Raw genomic sequence first — 20,089 nt, forward strand, 5'->3', positions numbered from 1 at the left:
GACATTTTACGATACCAATAATAGTGTTTTTTTAGGTTTTAACAACAACAAAATTATAAAACAAATATTTACTTTAAATCATTTATTTATTAACAAACTTTTACCTTAATTTTTAGGAATTTAGGAAATTCATTTATATTTAGGAACAGTTTAAACAGATAAATTCTAGTTCGTCCTCCGATACGCCTGCGCAAGCATCATGCGCCCAGCCACGGCAGTTCTGGCATTGAATCCATCCCTCTCCTGCTTTTGACTCTCCATATTTGCTTGGACAATAAATGCAAAGTGTGCTAGAGTCTTTTTCATCACTCTCGCTGCTTGAAAGCTCTGCAACTTGTTTTTTATCTTTCCTTGTCTTTTTATTTTTCTCCATACTCGTTGAAGACTTTTCAGTTACATTTACAAGTTTCCTCTTCACCTTATTGGTCTTTTGCTTACTTTCAGCTTCTTTTGCAATCAGCTGGTCTTTAAATGGAGAACTAGAGAATTTTTACGGGCATCTGACTTTGGTCTTGGAGACACTTTTATAATGGCATCTTTAAACGAAGTCCTATAACTGCAGCTTGGCTGTGGATTCTTAACCGGATTTTCAGTTACAGATTGGTTGTCGTTTGTTAGATTTCCAACAGGTAGAGAATTTTCACAAGGTAAAGGGTCATGGATCACGGGACTTTCAACTTCTTCTTCCACTTGCACATCTGTGACTTCGGCGGGCAGAAGACAATCATCGGGAAAAATGTCATCATTAAATGGAAATATTCCTGTAGTTTGAAAGCCTTTTATAGCCTTTTCCATAGTAGCAACATGAAGGAATGCCTTGGAAAACATTTCTACAATGTCATATATGACACACGAGAACCGGGATTATTAGTATGCCATAAATCGCACTCCTTTGCATACTGGTGCTTTAAAGACCCAAACACAGTGCAGTCAAGTGGCTGTAGACGATGACTCATATGGGGTGGAAGGGAACATTATAATATTATTTTCTCTTGCCTTATTTATTGCAGCCAATGTCCTGTGGCTATTATGATTATCAAGGATTAATAATATTTTTTTGTCTGGACTAGGCTTTACGTAGTTTATAAAATGATCTAAATAATTTACGAACTGATCAGAATCCATCAGAACCATTGGCATAACCCACTGCACCTGGTGAACATCCCTTCATAAATAATGGATTCATTCGCTGTCGAGGGAAAAGAAACAACGGCGGAGTGTAGGTTCCTGCAGCTGAAATTCCACAAACGGCTGTGACATTGAATTCACGTTTAGTACTTACTATACGGCCAACTTGTTTTTTCTCTTTTCAGCCAAAATTTTCCTGGGAACTGGAACCGAATTGACCCCAGTTTCATCTATATTATAGATCTGGTCTGGTTGAAGATTATGGGTATCCAAAACTGCTCTTATAATATTAAAGAATTTTTTAACTTGAGGCTTATTAAACCCAGCTGCTCGCGCTATGCTAGTAGGTTCGGGTGCTCTAACGGAAAGCTGAGAATTCTTTTTTTAAATCCGGAAATAACTAATTATTTTTCTTGCTGCTCAGTAAAAACTTGTTTAAAGTGGTCGTTCCTTGGTGATTTTGAAATTAATTCGTTTTTTTTGCGACGCAAAATACAAGTCTTAGGTATATTAAACCGTTCAGAGGCCTTTCGTACCGAAATTTCATTTTGGTTGATCAGTTGAAATGGTCTTCTCATATCTTCTTCCGTCCATGAAGGTCTGGTCTTTTTTTACGTAGGTATGAACCATCTAAAAAAAAACAACATTTAGAAAGACATAGATTTAAAAAAAACAGAGCCAATCAAAAATAAAAATTATAAGTGGGGCACATAGGTCCTAACTGGGCACAGAGGATCATGAGAGGACCTATGTGCCCCAACGTCACAAAAAAAATTAAAATGACCACCACTCAAACTAACCTTAATTTACGCCAATGACAACTAACTTGTTTTATAGCATAATATTGGTAGTTTCTTTATGGGATATAAAAGATGATATTATTTAAATAACTATGGTATAATCACACTTGAAGTAGGTATAAAATTTAATATATCGTACCTTGAAAATCAGATTTTAGGTTAGGTTGACTCTTACACTACAACAGCATGGCTGTAACTGATATACGTTGTGAAGTAGAGTCCGTGCTTGCCCTTTTTAATATGTTCCAATAGATGGCGCTATGTAAAGGAATTATCAATAATATTAGGCAAATTCTTTAAAAGCCAAGTAGTTTACATTTTATTTATTATAAACATTAATAGTTGGTTGCAATAATTAGTCGACCTAGTATAGCAGCTATTTGCAAAATAAGCTATATCGCGGCTCGTGTCTAATTAGGTAATTGTGACGCTGTTCAATTGCTTTTGTATGGAAATATTTTTCGATTCATCCAATAAACAGTTTTAGATGGGGAATCTTCTTTGTTTTACTTGCCCTAAGTACCCAGCTATTACATGGCGACCCTTGGCCAGTCGAATCATGGAGAAATAATAAGTTTTGTTGAGGAAAAAGATTATTCTGGGCTCGATTATATTACAAGTGCTAGTAGCTCCAAATATATTACAGTGTACTGGCGATAAGCAAATCAACAAAATGGGGCAAAGCAAATCCACTCACCAAGATTTGACAGAAAATGGGGTAGTCAATTCAAACTTTGTAGTGCAGGAGCAAGAATACAACATTACAAAGGACGTCAAAGCAGTTTTGTACATAATAGTTATTTTGCTTATTGTGATGGTGATCAGAAACTCCTTTCAAATGTACAAGAAGCATATTAGGAAGCAAATAACTCGTGAGCTTGCTGTTTCTACGATTAACTTGGCCCAGTTAAGAAGAGATGCTGCCGCCTCAAACCCTATTATTAACCCTTAACCAGCCCAACGACAAACGACACGAGTTTTTTAGTGACTAAAATAGTGCGCGTAAATCGAATGCAGCTATAGTAGTGCGGGTATACGAATGCAATTTTATCGGACAACCAAGGATAATCTACTCAGTAAGCCTTAATTTTCAATTTTATTTTTATTCCTGTTTTTATAATTCTAGACGGGTGTGTCTAGTGATGCTTTATGTTTTTTTTAAGTAAAAAAGGGAATGCTATTTTATGCGTGTGAATTTTATATATTTTTTAATTGACAATATTATGCATCTAAGCAAACTATTCTAATAATATTGGGTTCTATGTCTTTAAACTGGGAAAGGACTAATAAAACTTTACTGGAATTTAAACAAGGGGCTATAAATAATTCCAAAAGGGCTATAAAAAAGGCCGTACCAAAAAATCCGGAAACAAGAGTCGATATTACGGACAATTTAGTAGAGTTATTCAATGAAACGACAGCCTTTATTGAGGATATTTGGGTGCAATTAGATAATCAGCAAAAGAATCAAACTAAGGACGTATTCCTTTTTATTAGAGATAAAGTAGTTAGGGCATTTGAGATATTAAAAGTTCCATATAAAGTACCATTAAGTTGTATAGAAAAAATTGATCCGTTAATTTTGGACGAGTATTATATATCATCGAGCGACGAGGAGGAAATAAATATGCCTTTGTCAAATTTAGAGTTTTTTAATTTAGCTGGGAAAATAGTACCTCAGGAGTTTGATGGCTCACATGACAGGCTACAATCATTTTTAAATGCTCTTACATTACTTAATGAAAATTCGGGCGATCATGGAGCAAACGCAGTAGCCTACGTTAAAACACGACTAACAAGTAAGGCTCGAGTTTAATAACTACCGAAGCATCCCTTACAGAAATTATAAACACTTTGCGTTTAAAAATTAAAGGAGAGAGTTCACAGCTGTTAACAACAAAGCTATTAAATTTTAGGCAACATGCTAGAGATACCGTAAGTTATGCTTCGGATATTGAATCTCTAGCTGAAAAATTAAAAACGGCATATATTAGCGAGGGTGTGCCCGCCGATGTCGCAGCCTACGATCGCCCCCTGGCATCGATCTTCTTTAGTATTACGGATTGGCGGGAGTAGAATTAGCGCCTTCTGGACAGTGGCTTCTTATGTGACGTGATTTGCCACATCTACATTATTCCAACTTGTTCCAAGACTTCCGTTGTTCGTCTTCTGGGCTGCGTCAAATTCAAAAGCTGTCAATACATCTACTAGCTTAGGTAAATACGTACAATAAGACCTTTTCCATATCACCATCGCGGAGTCAGCTCAGAAATGTTGGAACTGCCAAAAGTTATTTAATACGCAAGACAAACCAGCAAAGAGCTTTAAATTCTTGCAAGGACCTGATTTTTGGCAGGGATTTTTTAGGTATGTGTAGTAGAAATGTTCCGAGTGTTATTGGTCATACATCCTCAAATGCCTCTCAAGGTAGTCGTATACTGCTTCTTCTTCTGGGAACATTATTGGCAGGATGGAAGCAGCATCTGATCTCAAGGCCAACGTGAGGGCAGTCGTCTTCTCCCTGGATGATCAACCGTTTCCCTGATAAATATTCCCTGATAAAGTACCATTAAATAGAGGCGGTTTGAGGCGTATGAGCTTAACATATTCCGTATTGCGACAAACTTGGTTTTTGTTGTCCACTGTTGAAAGTCTATAGGGCAGTTCATTGATAGTATTGACGTGCAATGTTTTGATTCTGCTTTAAGCTTCCTGGATCCACCACTGTTAAAATTGGTGAGAGTGGCAAAGTTTGCTTTTAGTTTTTTACGATTATCCAACAATTTAGCTACCAGGTTGGCGGAATTTTTCAGCAAATCATTTTTTAAAGCTTGCAATAATTGACTGATGTGCACTAGCATCAACAAAGTTGTCCGGATCATTACCTTCCTCGTGCGTTACAAAGCCGCTTTCTTATTTTTCCTATTATTTATTTTTTATCAATGTTCAGGCTGACGTCCAATTGTTCAACCTGACTGTTCGTTAACCTGTGAAATAAAACACTCGATGTACAAAAGATAGTCACATGATTTATTTTACACGTATATACTAAATTGATCACTTAAGACTACTAGCAATATTTATTTACACTAACCTTTTAAGACCTACTATTTATGTTGATTTAAAACTCGTGCCAACATTTTGATTTAAACTCGCCTCCTGACGGTTCCTTATATACTCGGTAGACCACGTTTCCAAAAGATTGCTAATCTTCCAAGCGTCTCCGGAGATGTCGTGCGAAACCACGATGACTCCGAAATGACACAGAAGAGCTGAAATTCACCTTGCCAATATCGTTACGATATCAATTACTCAAAACTATCATATCTATGAATTAAATTATGACGATAGAGCCCCACCCATACTTATCTTTTCATAAAGTATTGACATTACTGGCTAGACGTAACTTCGATTTATCAAATCAAAGTTATCACCTCTTGTTTCATTGACTTGAAAGTAAATATAAATAAGATTTGCTTTGTTTGGTTGGACGATATATATTTTTTTTAAGTGCAAGATGACAAATAAATAAAACTATTCTATGCAGGGTATAATATTTGTTAGTTGATTATGGGTTAATCCGTTTGAATCACAAATAAAAACTAAGAATTCAAATTTACGATTTTAATGTAAGAGCCTTGAATTGAATTGAATTGACTAAACAGTGGGCTGCCAAGGCAGTTGTGCATATAGGTCTCCTGATGGACCCGTCATGCCCCACCGGGGGTTACCAGAGCCCAACGGCCTTAGAGAAACCGATAAGGCTCTCTGGTCTGAAGGACTTAAAGTCGCTCGGTACACTGAAAGTGTTACCCAAGTATTTGAACCTGGCGCGGGTGAGTGCTGGGCACTCCCCGACTACATGGTCAACGGTTTCATCCTCCTCACAGCACCATCGGCATTCCGGGTTGTCCGCAATACCGATAGTATGGAGATGGCTTCTTAAGTGCCAGTGACTGGTTAAAATATCTGTAACTAGCCGAATTTCGCGTCTTTTTAGGCGTAGTAGATTTTTGGTGACAGGCAGAGGGCCCACCTATGTGCGCTTTGGCCTGTCTTATACCAGGGGACTCAGTCCATCTTCGGTGGGTCCAGCAGACCCTTCATTGACGCGACCGGAACGCATTTGGCGACACCTACTATGGGTTCCGGCCCCATCGGCACATTCGCGGATCCCAGTCTGGCGAGAGAGTCCGCTTCCTCATTACCTGCATGGCCTGCGTGGCCAGGTATCCAGACGAGCTGGACCCTGCATCCAACCTGTACCAGTTTTTTCAGGACTTTTATGCACTCTAGTACAAGCTTGGAGCTTACCTTTGCGGCCGTGATAGCCTTAATGGCAGCTCTGCTGTCCGAGCATAATGATACAACTGTATTGCGGTGTCCGCTGCTTAGGATTTTCTGTCCGCATTTTAATACAGCGAATACTTCGGCCTGGAAGACAGTGGCGTGCTCCCCCAGCGAGTATGCCCTACTGGTATATGTAATGTAAGAGCCTTATTTTTAATCTAAAAGGAATAAAAATTAAATATTCTAAAGTCCTCTAAAGAATATTTATTCTATTAGAACTTGATTTAACTTTGATAACGTTATTACATTGTGGGGTCTTTGCTGTTCGTTTAGGTGTGAATAAACACTTATGCACAAAAATAGTTAACTGATTTATTATATAGGTGCACACTAAATACTAGAAACATTTATTTACACTATATTTATTTCGATTTCTATTACTTATTTTCGCGCCAATATTTTAAATTGAACTCTCCTCCTAGCGGTGAGGTCTTTTTATATGTATATTAGGCAGATGAAGTAACGCCAGCACGTAAACGTACACGTTCAGCGTAAGTCATATGCATTTGATGACTAGATTGACACTGAACAAAATTTTTGGTAAAAAAATTACCTACAGGTGCCTTGGAAAACAAAAAATCAAAAATATTTCTAGGAGCTTTTTTGCAACAACAATTACAACAAATGTTGGAAATTTCCACCATCCATTTCTGTACACCTTCTCACTCAACGAATTATTAAAGGATGCACTCGAGCTAAAATTCGAGGTCTATTTCTCACTTCTTCGCAAGCACTTACAATTTTATTTCTAAACTCTTCTGGTGTTTCTATGGGACTAGCATATACCAGACTTTTAGGATCTCCCCATAAATAAAACATCTATTGGATGTAAGTCATCAGGGTTTTTCCCCGAAGGTGTTATTGAAATGAGTTCTAACCGCTATACTGGAATGAGGAGGAGCTCCGTCGTGCATAAAAGTTATTTGATTACGTACATTTAGAGAAATTTTCCAGCAGCACGGGCAATTCTTGTTAAAGAAATTCTAAGTAAGATTCGCCGTTTAATCTTAAGAGTAAAAAGAAAGGCCCAATTAAATTGTCACCAACGACATCCATTTACACATTTAAAGAAAATTGCTCTTGGCGGCGACATTGTACGTAAGCATGGGAATTTTCGTCACGCCGTACATGAGTATTATGAAAATTAACAATATCAACACGCCGAAATCCAGGTTCCTTCATAAAAATTATGGTTTTCTTTATTCTGTTATTATTAACTTTTTCGTAGTACCATTGGCAAAACTGCAAACGGGGCAGAAAACTTCTTGGTAGTAATGCCTGCACACGTTGAACATGATACGGATACAAAAGTTGTTCGGAGAGAACCTGCCACACAGTGTTGTTGGAATGATTATCCCCTAATCGGGCTGCTATAGTTCTGGTACTTACACCAGGATTTTCATCCACGGCACGTAAAATTGCCTTCTCAAACTCAGGCGTTCTTCGGTCGGCCTCTATCATTGGTGGGAATAGGAAAACTTCCTAAGTAACTTTATTGTCAAAAACATAAGGAAAAACAAATAAGAAAATTTACCTCTTTCCCGCAATCTACGGTCTACGTTTTCAAAGGTTTTACTATCTGGAAGTTACCGTTAGGGAAACGCTTCTGCATACAGGCGTCTCGCTGCATAAAAGTTACTGTAAGCACGTGCAGACATTACATGCATGTCTGTCATTTCCCCAAAACTGTAATTTTCCATCACAAAAAGCGAGATAAAAACTTTTTAGAGAAATTTCACCAAGAAAATTAGGTAAATAATTATTTTCTAGGCAGTGGCGTACATTTTTTTGCCAATAATATTTGCTATGATGGACCCCGAGACACAATTGGACCTTATAATTTTAATTTAATAAGGGCTGAATTAGCCTCTTAATACAACAAGTAATACTTCCAAATATCAAAAGAATCGCGTAAATAATTTTTTTAATATTAATAAGAAATTAATATGTAAAAAAAAATTATCACTCTGTATCTTGAAAACTGTGCATTTCCGGACCCATGTTTATATAAAGTTTTTCTCATATTTTTTTACAAAGAATCACCCATTGAAATATCTCCGTCTATTTTTCGAACACCCTGCATATACAGCCGCTCAGGGCTTTAAGAACCGATTGGCTTAAAATATCTTAACCCGTATTGCCCTGTGTCTTCTTCCGGATAAGATTTCCGCAGTTTCCAATATCACGTATAGTTCCGCTTGGAAAATGGCTGTATTCTTGCTCAGAGTCATGGACTTGTGTGTTCTAGCACCCACTATTTCTGCCTTAACTTCTTGGAGCGTTTTAGATTTATCCAAGTACCACATTTGCGATCCATCCGGTTCTTCTATTTCCTATTAAAACAGTACACGAGGTCGATATGGTGGCCTGCCTGATACATTAGGTATATTTCAGATTCCCTTCAGGATTGTCATATGACCAGTTGCGTTGTCTGACCTAAGGTGTTCTTTCCTGTTAATGCAGACTGCTGTCGTAGCCGCCTCTTCTTGTATAGGCATATTCAACGGTGTTAAGTATAACAGAGCTTCCGTGACGAGCAATGGCGTTGATTCACGGCCCCTAAGACGCATAGGCATGCGACTCTCTGTAGCCCGCACAGCTTCGATATGGCCGTCTCCTGCTTGGTTTTTCTCCATCATACTAGAGAGTCATACAGTATGGCGAGTCTTACCATCTAGATATATATCCAATTGGTCATTTTGGGGCTCAGATTCCAGGATTTATCAAATAGTTGTCTTGCTGCCCAAAGGTCCCTCGTGGCCTTTTCAGTACCGTCAAATGGGGAAACATTAACCCTTTGCGGACAACTTTGGCCCACATTAAGAAAAAAGATTATTTTAAAAATAGCGCCAAAAAAGTAAATAACAACTCTATTGTGTAAATTCCAGTCGATAGAGGGCGTTTTTGTACTTTCATTCTCTCACTCAACAGCCGCGCGACGGCGACCGCGTGTTTTTCAGTCGAAAAGTGATCTTGAAGCCAACAAGTCGATTTTTATACAATAACTTACGCATTAAAACTTTGATCGGCACCAATTGTTAGGAAAGTTCTAGTATCTCGGTAAGTATATTGGCGTTATAGTTGACTATAATATAGAGCGTAACATATTTTTTAGTTATATTATTAACTCTCCTTTTGTTGTTGTCCTGGATAATATAATTTAGGGTAACTTTGGCCCATATTTAGGGGTAACATTGACCCGCGGGCCTCAACAACTAGCAACAAATATTTTACATTTATATTTTTTCCAGCAAGGTTAGTAATGCCTCGACACGCAAAAAAACGCCTTGGGTCACAATCCTATGCAAATTACACGTCTGAAAAACTGGAAGAATACTTACAAGAAATAAGATCAGGTCGAATGTCTCAATGAATTGCTGCCGCAACTTATGGGATTCCTAGATCTACAATCAAAAATAAAGGGCAAACACTCCAAAACTATTAGCTGATCTCGAGTCTTTTCAGATGCGGAAGAAGCTGCTTTTGAACAACATCTTATCAAGTTAGCAGATTTCGGTTTTCCTGTAGTTGCAGTGGATGGCTGTTAAAGCTTACTTAGACAAAAAAGGATCTCGTATTTCATTGCTCAAAGATAATCTGCCTGGATATGAGTGGACAAAATCTTACTTGCTGCGTCATAAAAACTTAGCCCAACGAATTAGTTCCAATATAAAGAGAGTTCGAGCAGAAGTTTCTGAAGCGGCATTGAATGGCTATATGGAAAACTTGGCAGTTGCTTTAGAAAACATTCCACCTTCTCGAATATAGAATTACGATGAGACCAATCTTAGTGACGACCCAGGAAACAAAAAAGTCATTTGTAAAAGAGGGGCTAAGTATGTTGAAGAAATATGTAATTTTAGCAAAAATGCCACTTCTGTTATATTTTGTGGCAATGCAGAAGGAAAATGCCTTGGTCCTTATGTTGTATACAAGGCCGAGCATCTCTAGACTATTTGGACAGAAAGTGGCCCCCCAAGAAGTCGCTACAACCGCTCCAAGAGTGGGTGGTTTGACGGACCTACATTTGAAGATTGGTTTGAACATCATTTTCTTCTGGAAGTGAGAAACGAATATGGACCTGTTCTTTTATTAGGTGACAACCTCTCGTCGCATATTAGCAAAAGGGTTATTCAACTATTTGAGCAGAATAATATAAGATTCGTATGTTTGCCGCCAAGCACAACTCACCTCACCCAACCATTGGATGTGGCATTTTTTGCCCCACTAAAAAGAGCTTGGCGAAATATTTTTACCAAGTGAAAAGAGTCAAAATCTGGTTACAGATTCTCAAGTATTCCCAAGTATTTGTTTCCACCCTTACTTAAAGAACTAATTCAAAATCTAGAAATAGATAAAAGCCAGAATCTAATTTCTGGTTTTTAAAAATGTGGGATTTATCCTTTAAATAAGCAAATGTTACTTGATCGCCTACCAAAAAATTGAAAAAATTGAAAGTGAATAAAGACATGATGGGTTCAGCTTTTTTGGAACAGATAGAGGCAAAAAGTGCAGAATATTTGGGAACTGAAAATAGAAAGACTGAGGATCGTCATCAACCTTTTTCTAGTAAATGGTACAATGGCCGTCTTCGCAGGCTCTATAGATAGCCCCTCCACACCTAGTGCAGCATTCACATTCAGAGCATTTTGCATCGATTCTGCAATCGTCCTTGCGTGGTTGCCGCTGATTAGTATGGAGATGATTATTATTCGCATAAGCGATGGATAAGAAGCCTGATCAGGTCATCCACCAATACAGACCATAAAAAAAAAATTGTATCCTGCCCTATTGGCATTTTTAAATGACTGAGATCTGTGGATCTAAGTAAGGCACCTAATCGACCTTCAGTTCAGCATATAGCTGACCCATCTTACTACAGGATCAGCTATTGTGGTGTTTCTATTGCGAGAAAGTCCGCATTATCTAAGGCGCCACCAGTGTCCATAAATGCACCCAGAACTATTTCGTGCAATGCCGTAATAGGTGATTGACTCTTAGGGCAAATTAAAGTCTCTGCAACAGATTCATGGAGAATACCTTATCCTGAGATACTGGTCCAATAATTTGTGAATTGTCTTTAACTTAAAAGAGGAGAGACACATTAGGTTGTAGGACTTGGGAGATTTCGGATGTCAGTTTCCACCCTTGGATATGAATATGATCTCCCTATTGCCCTCTCAATCCCTAAAACATCTCCCAATGTTCGACTTGATCGAAAGATGTGGACCATCTCCCGATAGAGGATAGCATTTCCTCTATCGGGAAATCCGGAAAGATGCCATCTGGCTCCGATGACTTGCAAGGTCTGTCCTTTCAGTTGAAAAAGAATATGTTTATGATCTGACATGGAGTCCTCTTCAGAGACCTTCTGGTCACTAATTATATCAAACGCTTTATTAGTTATGAGGGTCAGACCAAAAACCCTTTTCCTAATGGCATTGGATTATTCGTCCTAATTGCAATCCCCATGTTAGTACCCCCGATGTAACATTGTAATAATAATAACGTCTGGATTGCTTGTTATACTATTACCATAAAATAGAAAATAAAACTCGTATAATTATATATTACTTATTTATTGTCCTTTTTTGTTATTAAAAATGCGTTTTTACAATAACTTGGTTAATTCAAATAACTCGGTACACGTTTTTGGAAAATATCCAAAAGTGAGAAACAAATTTGCGAAATAATTATTTTTTAATGTTAATCACTTTATATGATACGTGTTTGTTACAGTATTTTTCATAATCACATGGTAAGCCTTAGGGCGATAGTGCCCCATATTTTTTTTTTCATTTTCCTAAAAACAATACTTTATCGCATAATACATTAGTTTTTTTAGCACCATACATTTAAAGACTAAATGAAAATTATACAAATAAACAAAAAAATTGGACTGGACTTTGCTATCTAGTTCCTACAATGGCACAATTTTTTCTATACAATATATCGCTTTTTTTATGAAAATATAGGTATAAAAAAGATGTATAAAAATCAGAAAAAACAAACAATTAATTATAATACGAGTAGTCATAATTATAATAAATGGCAGTTTATAATAAATACAATAATAAGATTTTCAAGCAGTAAAAAAAGCGTAATATAATTACTGAACAAGCGAAAAGAACCGTATTATACGAGGTCCAAGCAAAATAAACTCTAAAATAGCGATGCCACAAAATGTCATATTTACATATGCCGCACCCCGTGTGTTTAATGACAGGTCTTTTCATTGTTTAAAAATAAGAGCAAAATGAACACATAACAGAACAGCGAAAACTTATAATAAAAAAGATGAGTGGAAAAATTATTTAAAATAGTCGACTCCTAGGATTTTATTTTTTCTATTTTAGTTTACCAGTTCTTCGTTCCAAATGTTGTTGTCAATGTCACGAAAGCTGAAAAATAAAACCTCAATTAGTATTTTTTATTGACTTTTATATTCATGAATGAGGTTTATTCAATCAAATCTACAATGAAAAATGGATAAACAAACGATAAAACTACAGTGAAAAAGAAAGAATAAAACTGAAAAAGGCGGCTAGTTTTTCCCCAAACTCACCTTTACAAAATAGTCACTCCTCGAAAAAGCAAGCGTTTAAATATATAGAAATAATTATCAGTCTGTAATTCGTCGTTTTATTGATTAACTTATTTAAAATGTAGGAAAATATCGTAACGTTATCTAATATGTACAAAGAATACTCGGTATCACAAAGAAATTGAAAAAAGTATACACCAGTTTTTTTTTGCTTTTTATATCGGTGGAAGAGAATAGTATAAAAAAATTAAATATGATTTTGGTTTCAATCAATATTTAAGAATAGAGAATATATCAATTTTCTTCTAAATTGACAATTAAAATTAAAAAAAAATTTGCAAGTTTATTTTTTTTTATATGCGACGTAAGACCTAATCTATGAACCAAATGCAACTTAAGATTGGATTAGATTAGAAGGTGTCAATCTGTAGAGATTTATAGCATTTTTGAACTGTGTTAGAGAGAGTTTTTCTTATTAAAATCCAAAGGCTTGATACTGCCTGCATCCTGTATCTGATTATAATGACATAATGATTCACAGTGACATCATACATGTTCCGAAGTTTGCTCCTCATCCTTATAGAGCCATTAATTAAAATTAAAGGGTTATCGTTTGTGATTTTCAAAGTTGTCAGGTGCCTAATTTTCAGTGGCCTTTCAGCAGACCGACTATTATCACTACGACCTTTCGGTCAAACGGTCAGTGGTAAATTTGGCCCTGTACCTGTTTATGAACCTTTTAGCCCGGTACTTAAGACCACCAGCTGTAGGATTATCTTCCGATAATCCTATGGAAATTGCAATGCCACAAAACTGGTCAGGACCTATTATTTGATGACTTAAACATTTCCTAGCTATAGTTATAGCTTATAGTTTCTCTTCTTTTTCATTCTCATAGTAGCGTCCATGGCCAGTTCATTTATTGGACATGTCTTTACTCTCCACGATATTCAAACACTTTACTAGCCCGGAAAATATAATTATATTTTTTTATTGGGTATTTCTTTCTTGTATTTACTTGGCTTATACAGTGCATTTTTTTTATCTCGGGTCATAGGGTTTTACGTGTAATATTTTCAACCCCATATCAGAACCTGTTCTATTTAATCGATAGGATTGAAACTTGGAACAAGTAAAGTTTAAGTTAACAGACTTTAATAAATCCCATTATTTTGCAAAAAAATTTGCGAGAAACCTATTTAAAATACGTTTTTCTGATAAAAAAGTTTGCTTTTTCTGCACCTCGTAACCTTCATTACCTTTACACTTCAAAGCAGGTAGACAAATATCTGACAGTGACACAAAATAATTTCCTCAAAATCTCAAAAATATATTTTCAAAAATCAACAATAAACAAATAAAACCTTTCAAATAAATTGTTCAAAGTGACCTCCAAATTGAGCCAAACAAAAGCCCAGACAGTTGTATAAATGTCTTTTAACATTTAGGAGCTGCCGGGGAGTAATGGTACGCGAAGCCTCGATAATTCTATTACGAAGTTCTTCGATATTGTTGGGTCTGCCTCTAACAATGTCAAACACTTTCGATGATAGATAGCCTCAATAAAAGTTATCTAAAGGCGAAAGATCGGGGCTTCGCGCCGGCCATTTAGATGGCCCAAAACGTCCAATCCAGCGTCCTGGGAACGTGGCATTCAAAAACTCGGTAACAGTCGCTGCACTATGAGCGGGGCTCCATCATGTTGAAAAATTATCCTGCCATTTTGAACAGCGTTTCCTAATGCGGGAATGACCTGCACCTGAAATAATTCTAAATATTTTGCAGTATTCAGGCTACCCTCTATGAAAAATGGTCCAATTATTCGATCTCCAAGAATTCCTGCCCATACGTTAAGTTTCTGTCTTGTTTGGGTATGCGTTTCCTGGATGACGTGAGGATTTTCTCGCGCCCATATTCGAGTATTTTGTTTGTTGACTGTACCATTTGTACAGAAAGTACTTTCGTCTGAAAATAGTATTTTGTTTGTAATTGTGGGGTCGTTGTTAATTCGTTTCATCCACTGTTCACAAAACTGCATTCTAAGAAAATAATCATTAAGCAAGAGTTCTTAAACATTTCTAACTTTAAAACTTTTGTATTTTTCTTTTCTGATTGCCTTATAGCAACTACTCCTACTTTTTCCGGTAACTTCAGCAAACTGAGTAAGACTATTTGTCGGATTTTCTTCAACGGCCAAGCATACCTCCATTTTAATTCTTCGTCTACTATAGTTTCGGTTCTTTTTCGTTTTACGTGAGAACTAGCGATGCATCCAATCGTAATACATTTTTCATGAAACCATTGTACAGTTGATCTAGACGGGACGGGACGGTTAGGATAAGACACGGCAAAATTATCTACCACTTCTTGCGCCGACATTCCTCTAATGTAGTTTGAAACCACCTCAATACGTTTCTCCGTAGTGTAAATCGACATTTTAAAGAGTTTTTGAACAATTTCAATGGAGCAATTTAAAAATAATTTTGTGTCACTGTCAGATATTTGTCTACCTGCTTTGAAGTGTAAAGGTAATGAAGGTTACGAGGTGCAGAAAATGCAAACTTTTTCATCAGAAAAACGTATTTTAAATAGGTTTCTCGCAAATTTTTTTGCAAAATAATGGGATTTTTTAAAGTCTGTTAACTTCACTTGTTCCAAGTTTCAATCCTATCGATTAAATAGAACAGGTTCTAACATGGGGTTGAAAATATTACACGTAAAACCCTATGACCCGAGATAAAAAAAATGCACTATATATAAACATGTAAAGATATCTTTGGCTCAAATGTTAAAGTATTAAAATCAATTAAAAATTAAATTCTTATTCCGTTAACTAGTTTGATAAATATGTGCATAAAAGAATTATGTCTACCAACTTGCTTAGAAACCGCTTTTATTCATCTTTTAATTAAACGGGGAGATTGTGATAATCCAGAAAATTACCGACCTATATCTTTATTGCCAATTGTGTCTAATATCTTAGAAAAACGTCTAGCTGAGCAGATAATATCATTGGTATCTGATATTTTTGGGACGTTAACACAGCTTTTAACAGCGTGAACCATGGGATCGTTTTTCGGAAGCTCGGAGCCTACAATTTTTATGTTTTACGATTTCAAAGTGTTTAACTCATAAAATGATATTTGGAGGGCAGGCGCCAGCCTGTAAAGTTTACTAGGCTCGCGTCAGCAAAACGAAGTATAACAATGGATATGCCTCACGGACCCATGCTATTCTTAATATACATTTGCAGTAATCGTCTTCTGATTTATGCTGACAAGACCCTTAAGATCGTAACCTCTAAGATCTAAATTCCTGGGGATTACTCTAGACCAACATTTACATCAAGGATATTACATCGCTCAGTGGCAGGTGTGTGGGATAAGATATGCCGCTGATGCCAAACGTGTGTTTGCTATTTAGCGGAAGGTGATAAGGGGTCTGGCTGGCTTCTAATCCTGCGTATTTGTGATTTTTACAGAAAAGTGTCTATTGAACTAGTACTGAGTTCTTTTTCGTTTTTTTTCTAATTTAGAATTTCAATTGTTGTCATGGCTCCGGTAATTCACAAGCAAACAAGCCTTTGGACTCCATGCAGTTAATTTATTGCTGTGGTTTGTGTGTAATTCGCCTTTTCCAGACGACCGAACCGTACAACAACATGGATTTTGCTAGCATTTTGTACATCAGTAAACCTTGTAAGTTCATTTTTTGACTGTATTCTCTTACCCTGCCACTCAGTCTCAAAAATGACTCCTTGGTATTTAATTTCTTTTGGGAACAGTTTTAGTCCTTCTGGGGTTCTTTACTTTGTGAAAGAAAGTACTGTGATTTGGGCCGGTTTACTTACAAGCCTTTATCCTTGCGCCACTTAACTATATTTAGTTCGGCATGTTCACTTTGTTCAGTGCAACATATGTTTCTTTCTGAAACATAGTTCATGCGTTTGCCTCTTTGAGAATTTTGGTCAAGTCATTTGCAAGTCTCAGGTAATATATCCCTTAACTTCTTAATTTCACTAGTAGAACGCTTACGAAAACCGACCATGATGATGAAGATAGAGCACTTCCTTGGGAACCTTAGTGCTACTCTCGCTATTACTGTGTCTTTCCCCAAGATTAAACTGATCGGTAAATGCATTGAGGAGCAATGACTAGTTATGAGATAATGAAACGCTCAAACATGACTAACGTGTAATGAGTTCAGTTAGGCAAAGGTGGTTTAGGTGATTCTGGACAAAAGTTCTCAGAGGCATAAAGAGGGGTCGTTTTAAGTTCATTTAAGAGTTATAGGCGTCCAAAGGTCGAAAAAGCTATTTGAGGGTAAAAGAGCTTATTAAGTAATATAAACTGCTGATAAGGCCATGGGAATCATGCTAATCACGTGACATAGGCACATACACACATCATACGTACATAAATATCATACAATTAAAGATAAGACTTTTTACATCGAGCATCTTTGGAAGAAAGATGCTTCAAAAAATCTTTAGTTTCATAAAATGTATGCATACACTTTATTAGCGCGACAAAGGTAAAGCAATTTTTATGAAATTAAAATGTTATTTAATTTAATAACAAGACAACCAAAAATATTTTATCAAATAAAGTCTGTTTGTTTAAAAATGTCTTGGTCCAGATTTGACGCTCAACTTCGTCCTACAGGTTTGCAATAGGGTTTAAATTTGATGATTGTGTTGGCCATTGGAAGACTTGGACATTACTCTCCTGAAATCACTCCTAAACAAGACGAGATGTATGCTTGGGATCGTTGTTTTGCTAAAAGACGAATCAGAAAGGCGTCTTCTATTCAGCATAAGCTAACATAATATTTTGGAGTATGTCCTGTATACCAATCAATCCATACTCCCCACCTATAAAGTGGAATGGACGTGTTCTAGAAAAACAACCCCATAAAACATACGACCCTTTCCGTGTTTTATTGATAATATTGTGTACTTTATTTCTACTTTTTTTTCTTCTTTCCTCGTGTACCTTCCTCTATTGATTTCCTTCTAAAACCAGTGGTTTCTTAGCTAGACGACTGCCGTAAAGCTTTGCTTCAATTAATTTCCGTTGCAAGTTTAGTCCTCACATTCAGTTCAGGAATTTTAGCAATAATTATGCTAGTAGCTTACCATGCATTTTTAAACTAAATGCTATTTTATCTTCGCTAATACCAATTTTATTTTTAATAATTAAATAGTACATACTTAAGAAAAGAGCAAACAGTGCCTTTTTTTTAAATATACCTGGACTGCTAATGCATATGGCCACGATACTCAAAAATTACCACTGGCTGGTGGCCGCCATTTTTATAGTGATTGTGTCCTTTTGATGTTGGTCACTCTGAACATTTTTAGTGTTGCCAACAAAAAATATATTAAATAACGGTAATGAAGTTGACGACGCTGACGTTTGACGTATGTGTATAGCGGATTGCCTAGTATTTGGTGATTTGTAAACGTGTCTTGGGTATATCGTCTGAAACAGGCGGTGTATCTTCGTCCTTATTTAATACGTGAATAATGTATCACCACCTTTATTTAAAGATATTTGGTTCACTGTTTCTCAAAACCGAATTATTGTGAATTGTCTGTGTTGTTTATGATTATTCATTATTCATGTTATTTTTACTATGTAACCCCTTGCTAATTATAAGCCCTTATAAAATCATCTATATTTTGATTTTTATAGATGGTTGTACCTATTAATGTGGAATACGCTGTACATGAAAGGAAAGTGGAACTCGTAATGGTAAAAATAGAAAGAAAATAAAAGTGTTTTTAAATGAATTTGTTAAGTAAATACAAGCAAAAATTTAAATGAAGTTGTAAAGTGTTTGCATCTATTCTAAGTTGAGTGAAACTTTGTCTTATTTTAGGTGAGGATTACTTTCTTTCATATATTTTAACGAAATTCCTGAAGAAGTACAAGAAAAATCACAGACCTAACGCAACTATTTTAAATTCTTACCTTAGGTAACTTTCTATTTTGTATTTTTGTGAAAGTAAGTATTTTGTAAAAAAATTTTAAAAAGTAACCTAGGGTGAGTGTGTGCAGTGTGTTCCATCTTGCCTTGTGCATGACAAGCCCTTAAGGTCGTGCCTATAAGACTCTTATACAGAATTACCTTATATTTTGCCAAAGTTTGAGCCGAGGTTTGAATTAACCTTTATATTAAACATCCGCGATTGTAAATTGAATTTATAATTATTTATGTTAACATTGTTATATTATATTGCAAGTTGTTAATTTGCATTTGACTTTATTCTTTATCACGGCTTTATATTACTGGAACTCGTAATTGGCTCTATCATTGAAATCAATATGTCACAATGTCACGCTTGTTAAGAGGACAAAAGATTATATTTTGAGAAATTGAAAAATCAAGTCTTTAAGAAACCAGGCTTCACTTGTCTTTGAATCACAGTTCAACCACAATGATTTAATCAGTTAATTTAAGTTTTACTTCCTATATAATTAGTTAAATGGTCATTGTTGCTTTAGACTGAGACTAATTAAAAATTAGTCACAGTTATTAGATTCTTCGCAAAAATAAATGGAATTTTACTTTATAAATTTACTTATTTTATTTATTGTTAAATAGCCATCGTAAATTGCCGCCCTCAACACGACCTAAATAAAAACCGAAACATCGGCATTTATTTATATTTTGGGTCCTAAACCTGCTATATTTTCTCTCTATAACTTGTTACTCCTAATAAATCAAATTTATTTTACATTGAGTTATTTATACTAGTCTCTTCACACCGATCACAAATCCCCTTCACTACCCCAATTTATTACAAATACTTGATAATTGCATATTTTTGATATGTATACGGATATTATTATTTAGCTCTTTTCGCCATACGGCAGCCGTCTTATTAATTATTTATATAATAGATTTTTTTATATATAGATAAAATCTTTGTATATAGGACTCAAATTTCATAATAATACTATCGTTTCTTTTTACCCCACAACCGTTGGTCAACAATTCAATGAAATTAATAACAATAATAGGCAGCAACCAATTAAGTTGCTTTGGATGAGTGGCACGGCAACGCTGGATGGTTTTGGATGGATTATATTTACAGGAGGAGGTTCCACTATTTCGTCGAAATCTTCTATATCGGCGAAAATTAGTGAGGAGGGGATCCAGCGCAGCCTTAAGATTAGCAGCGTGAAAAAAAAGGTTATTTTAGTGAGTTTTTAAGAATAATGGTCCTTTAAGTCACCATTATTAATTGATATAATGAGCG

General features: G+C 35.9%; 1 protein-coding gene across 33 annotated transcripts in view; it reads right to left on the reverse strand.

Moving 5' to 3' along the window:
- Positions 1-11,841: 11,841 nt before the first annotated feature.
- LOC126745035 (basement membrane-specific heparan sulfate proteoglycan core protein) overlaps positions 11,842-20,089 on the reverse strand; it is a 797,399-nt gene continuing 789,151 nt past the window's right edge. For all 33 annotated transcript variants that reach the window (XM_050452691.1, XM_050452690.1, XM_050452699.1 and 30 more), the window contains one exon: positions 11,842-12,679. In XM_050452691.1, the coding sequence (XP_050308648.1) occupies positions 12,631-12,679 (49 nt within the window). In that variant the 3' untranslated portion in view covers positions 11,842-12,630. The remainder of the gene's footprint in view (positions 12,680-20,089) is intronic.

This window comes from Anthonomus grandis, chromosome 15 (genome assembly GCF_022605725.1).
Source record: "Anthonomus grandis grandis chromosome 15, icAntGran1.3, whole genome shotgun sequence".
Lineage (NCBI taxonomy): Eukaryota > Metazoa > Arthropoda > Insecta > Coleoptera > Curculionidae > Anthonomus > Anthonomus grandis.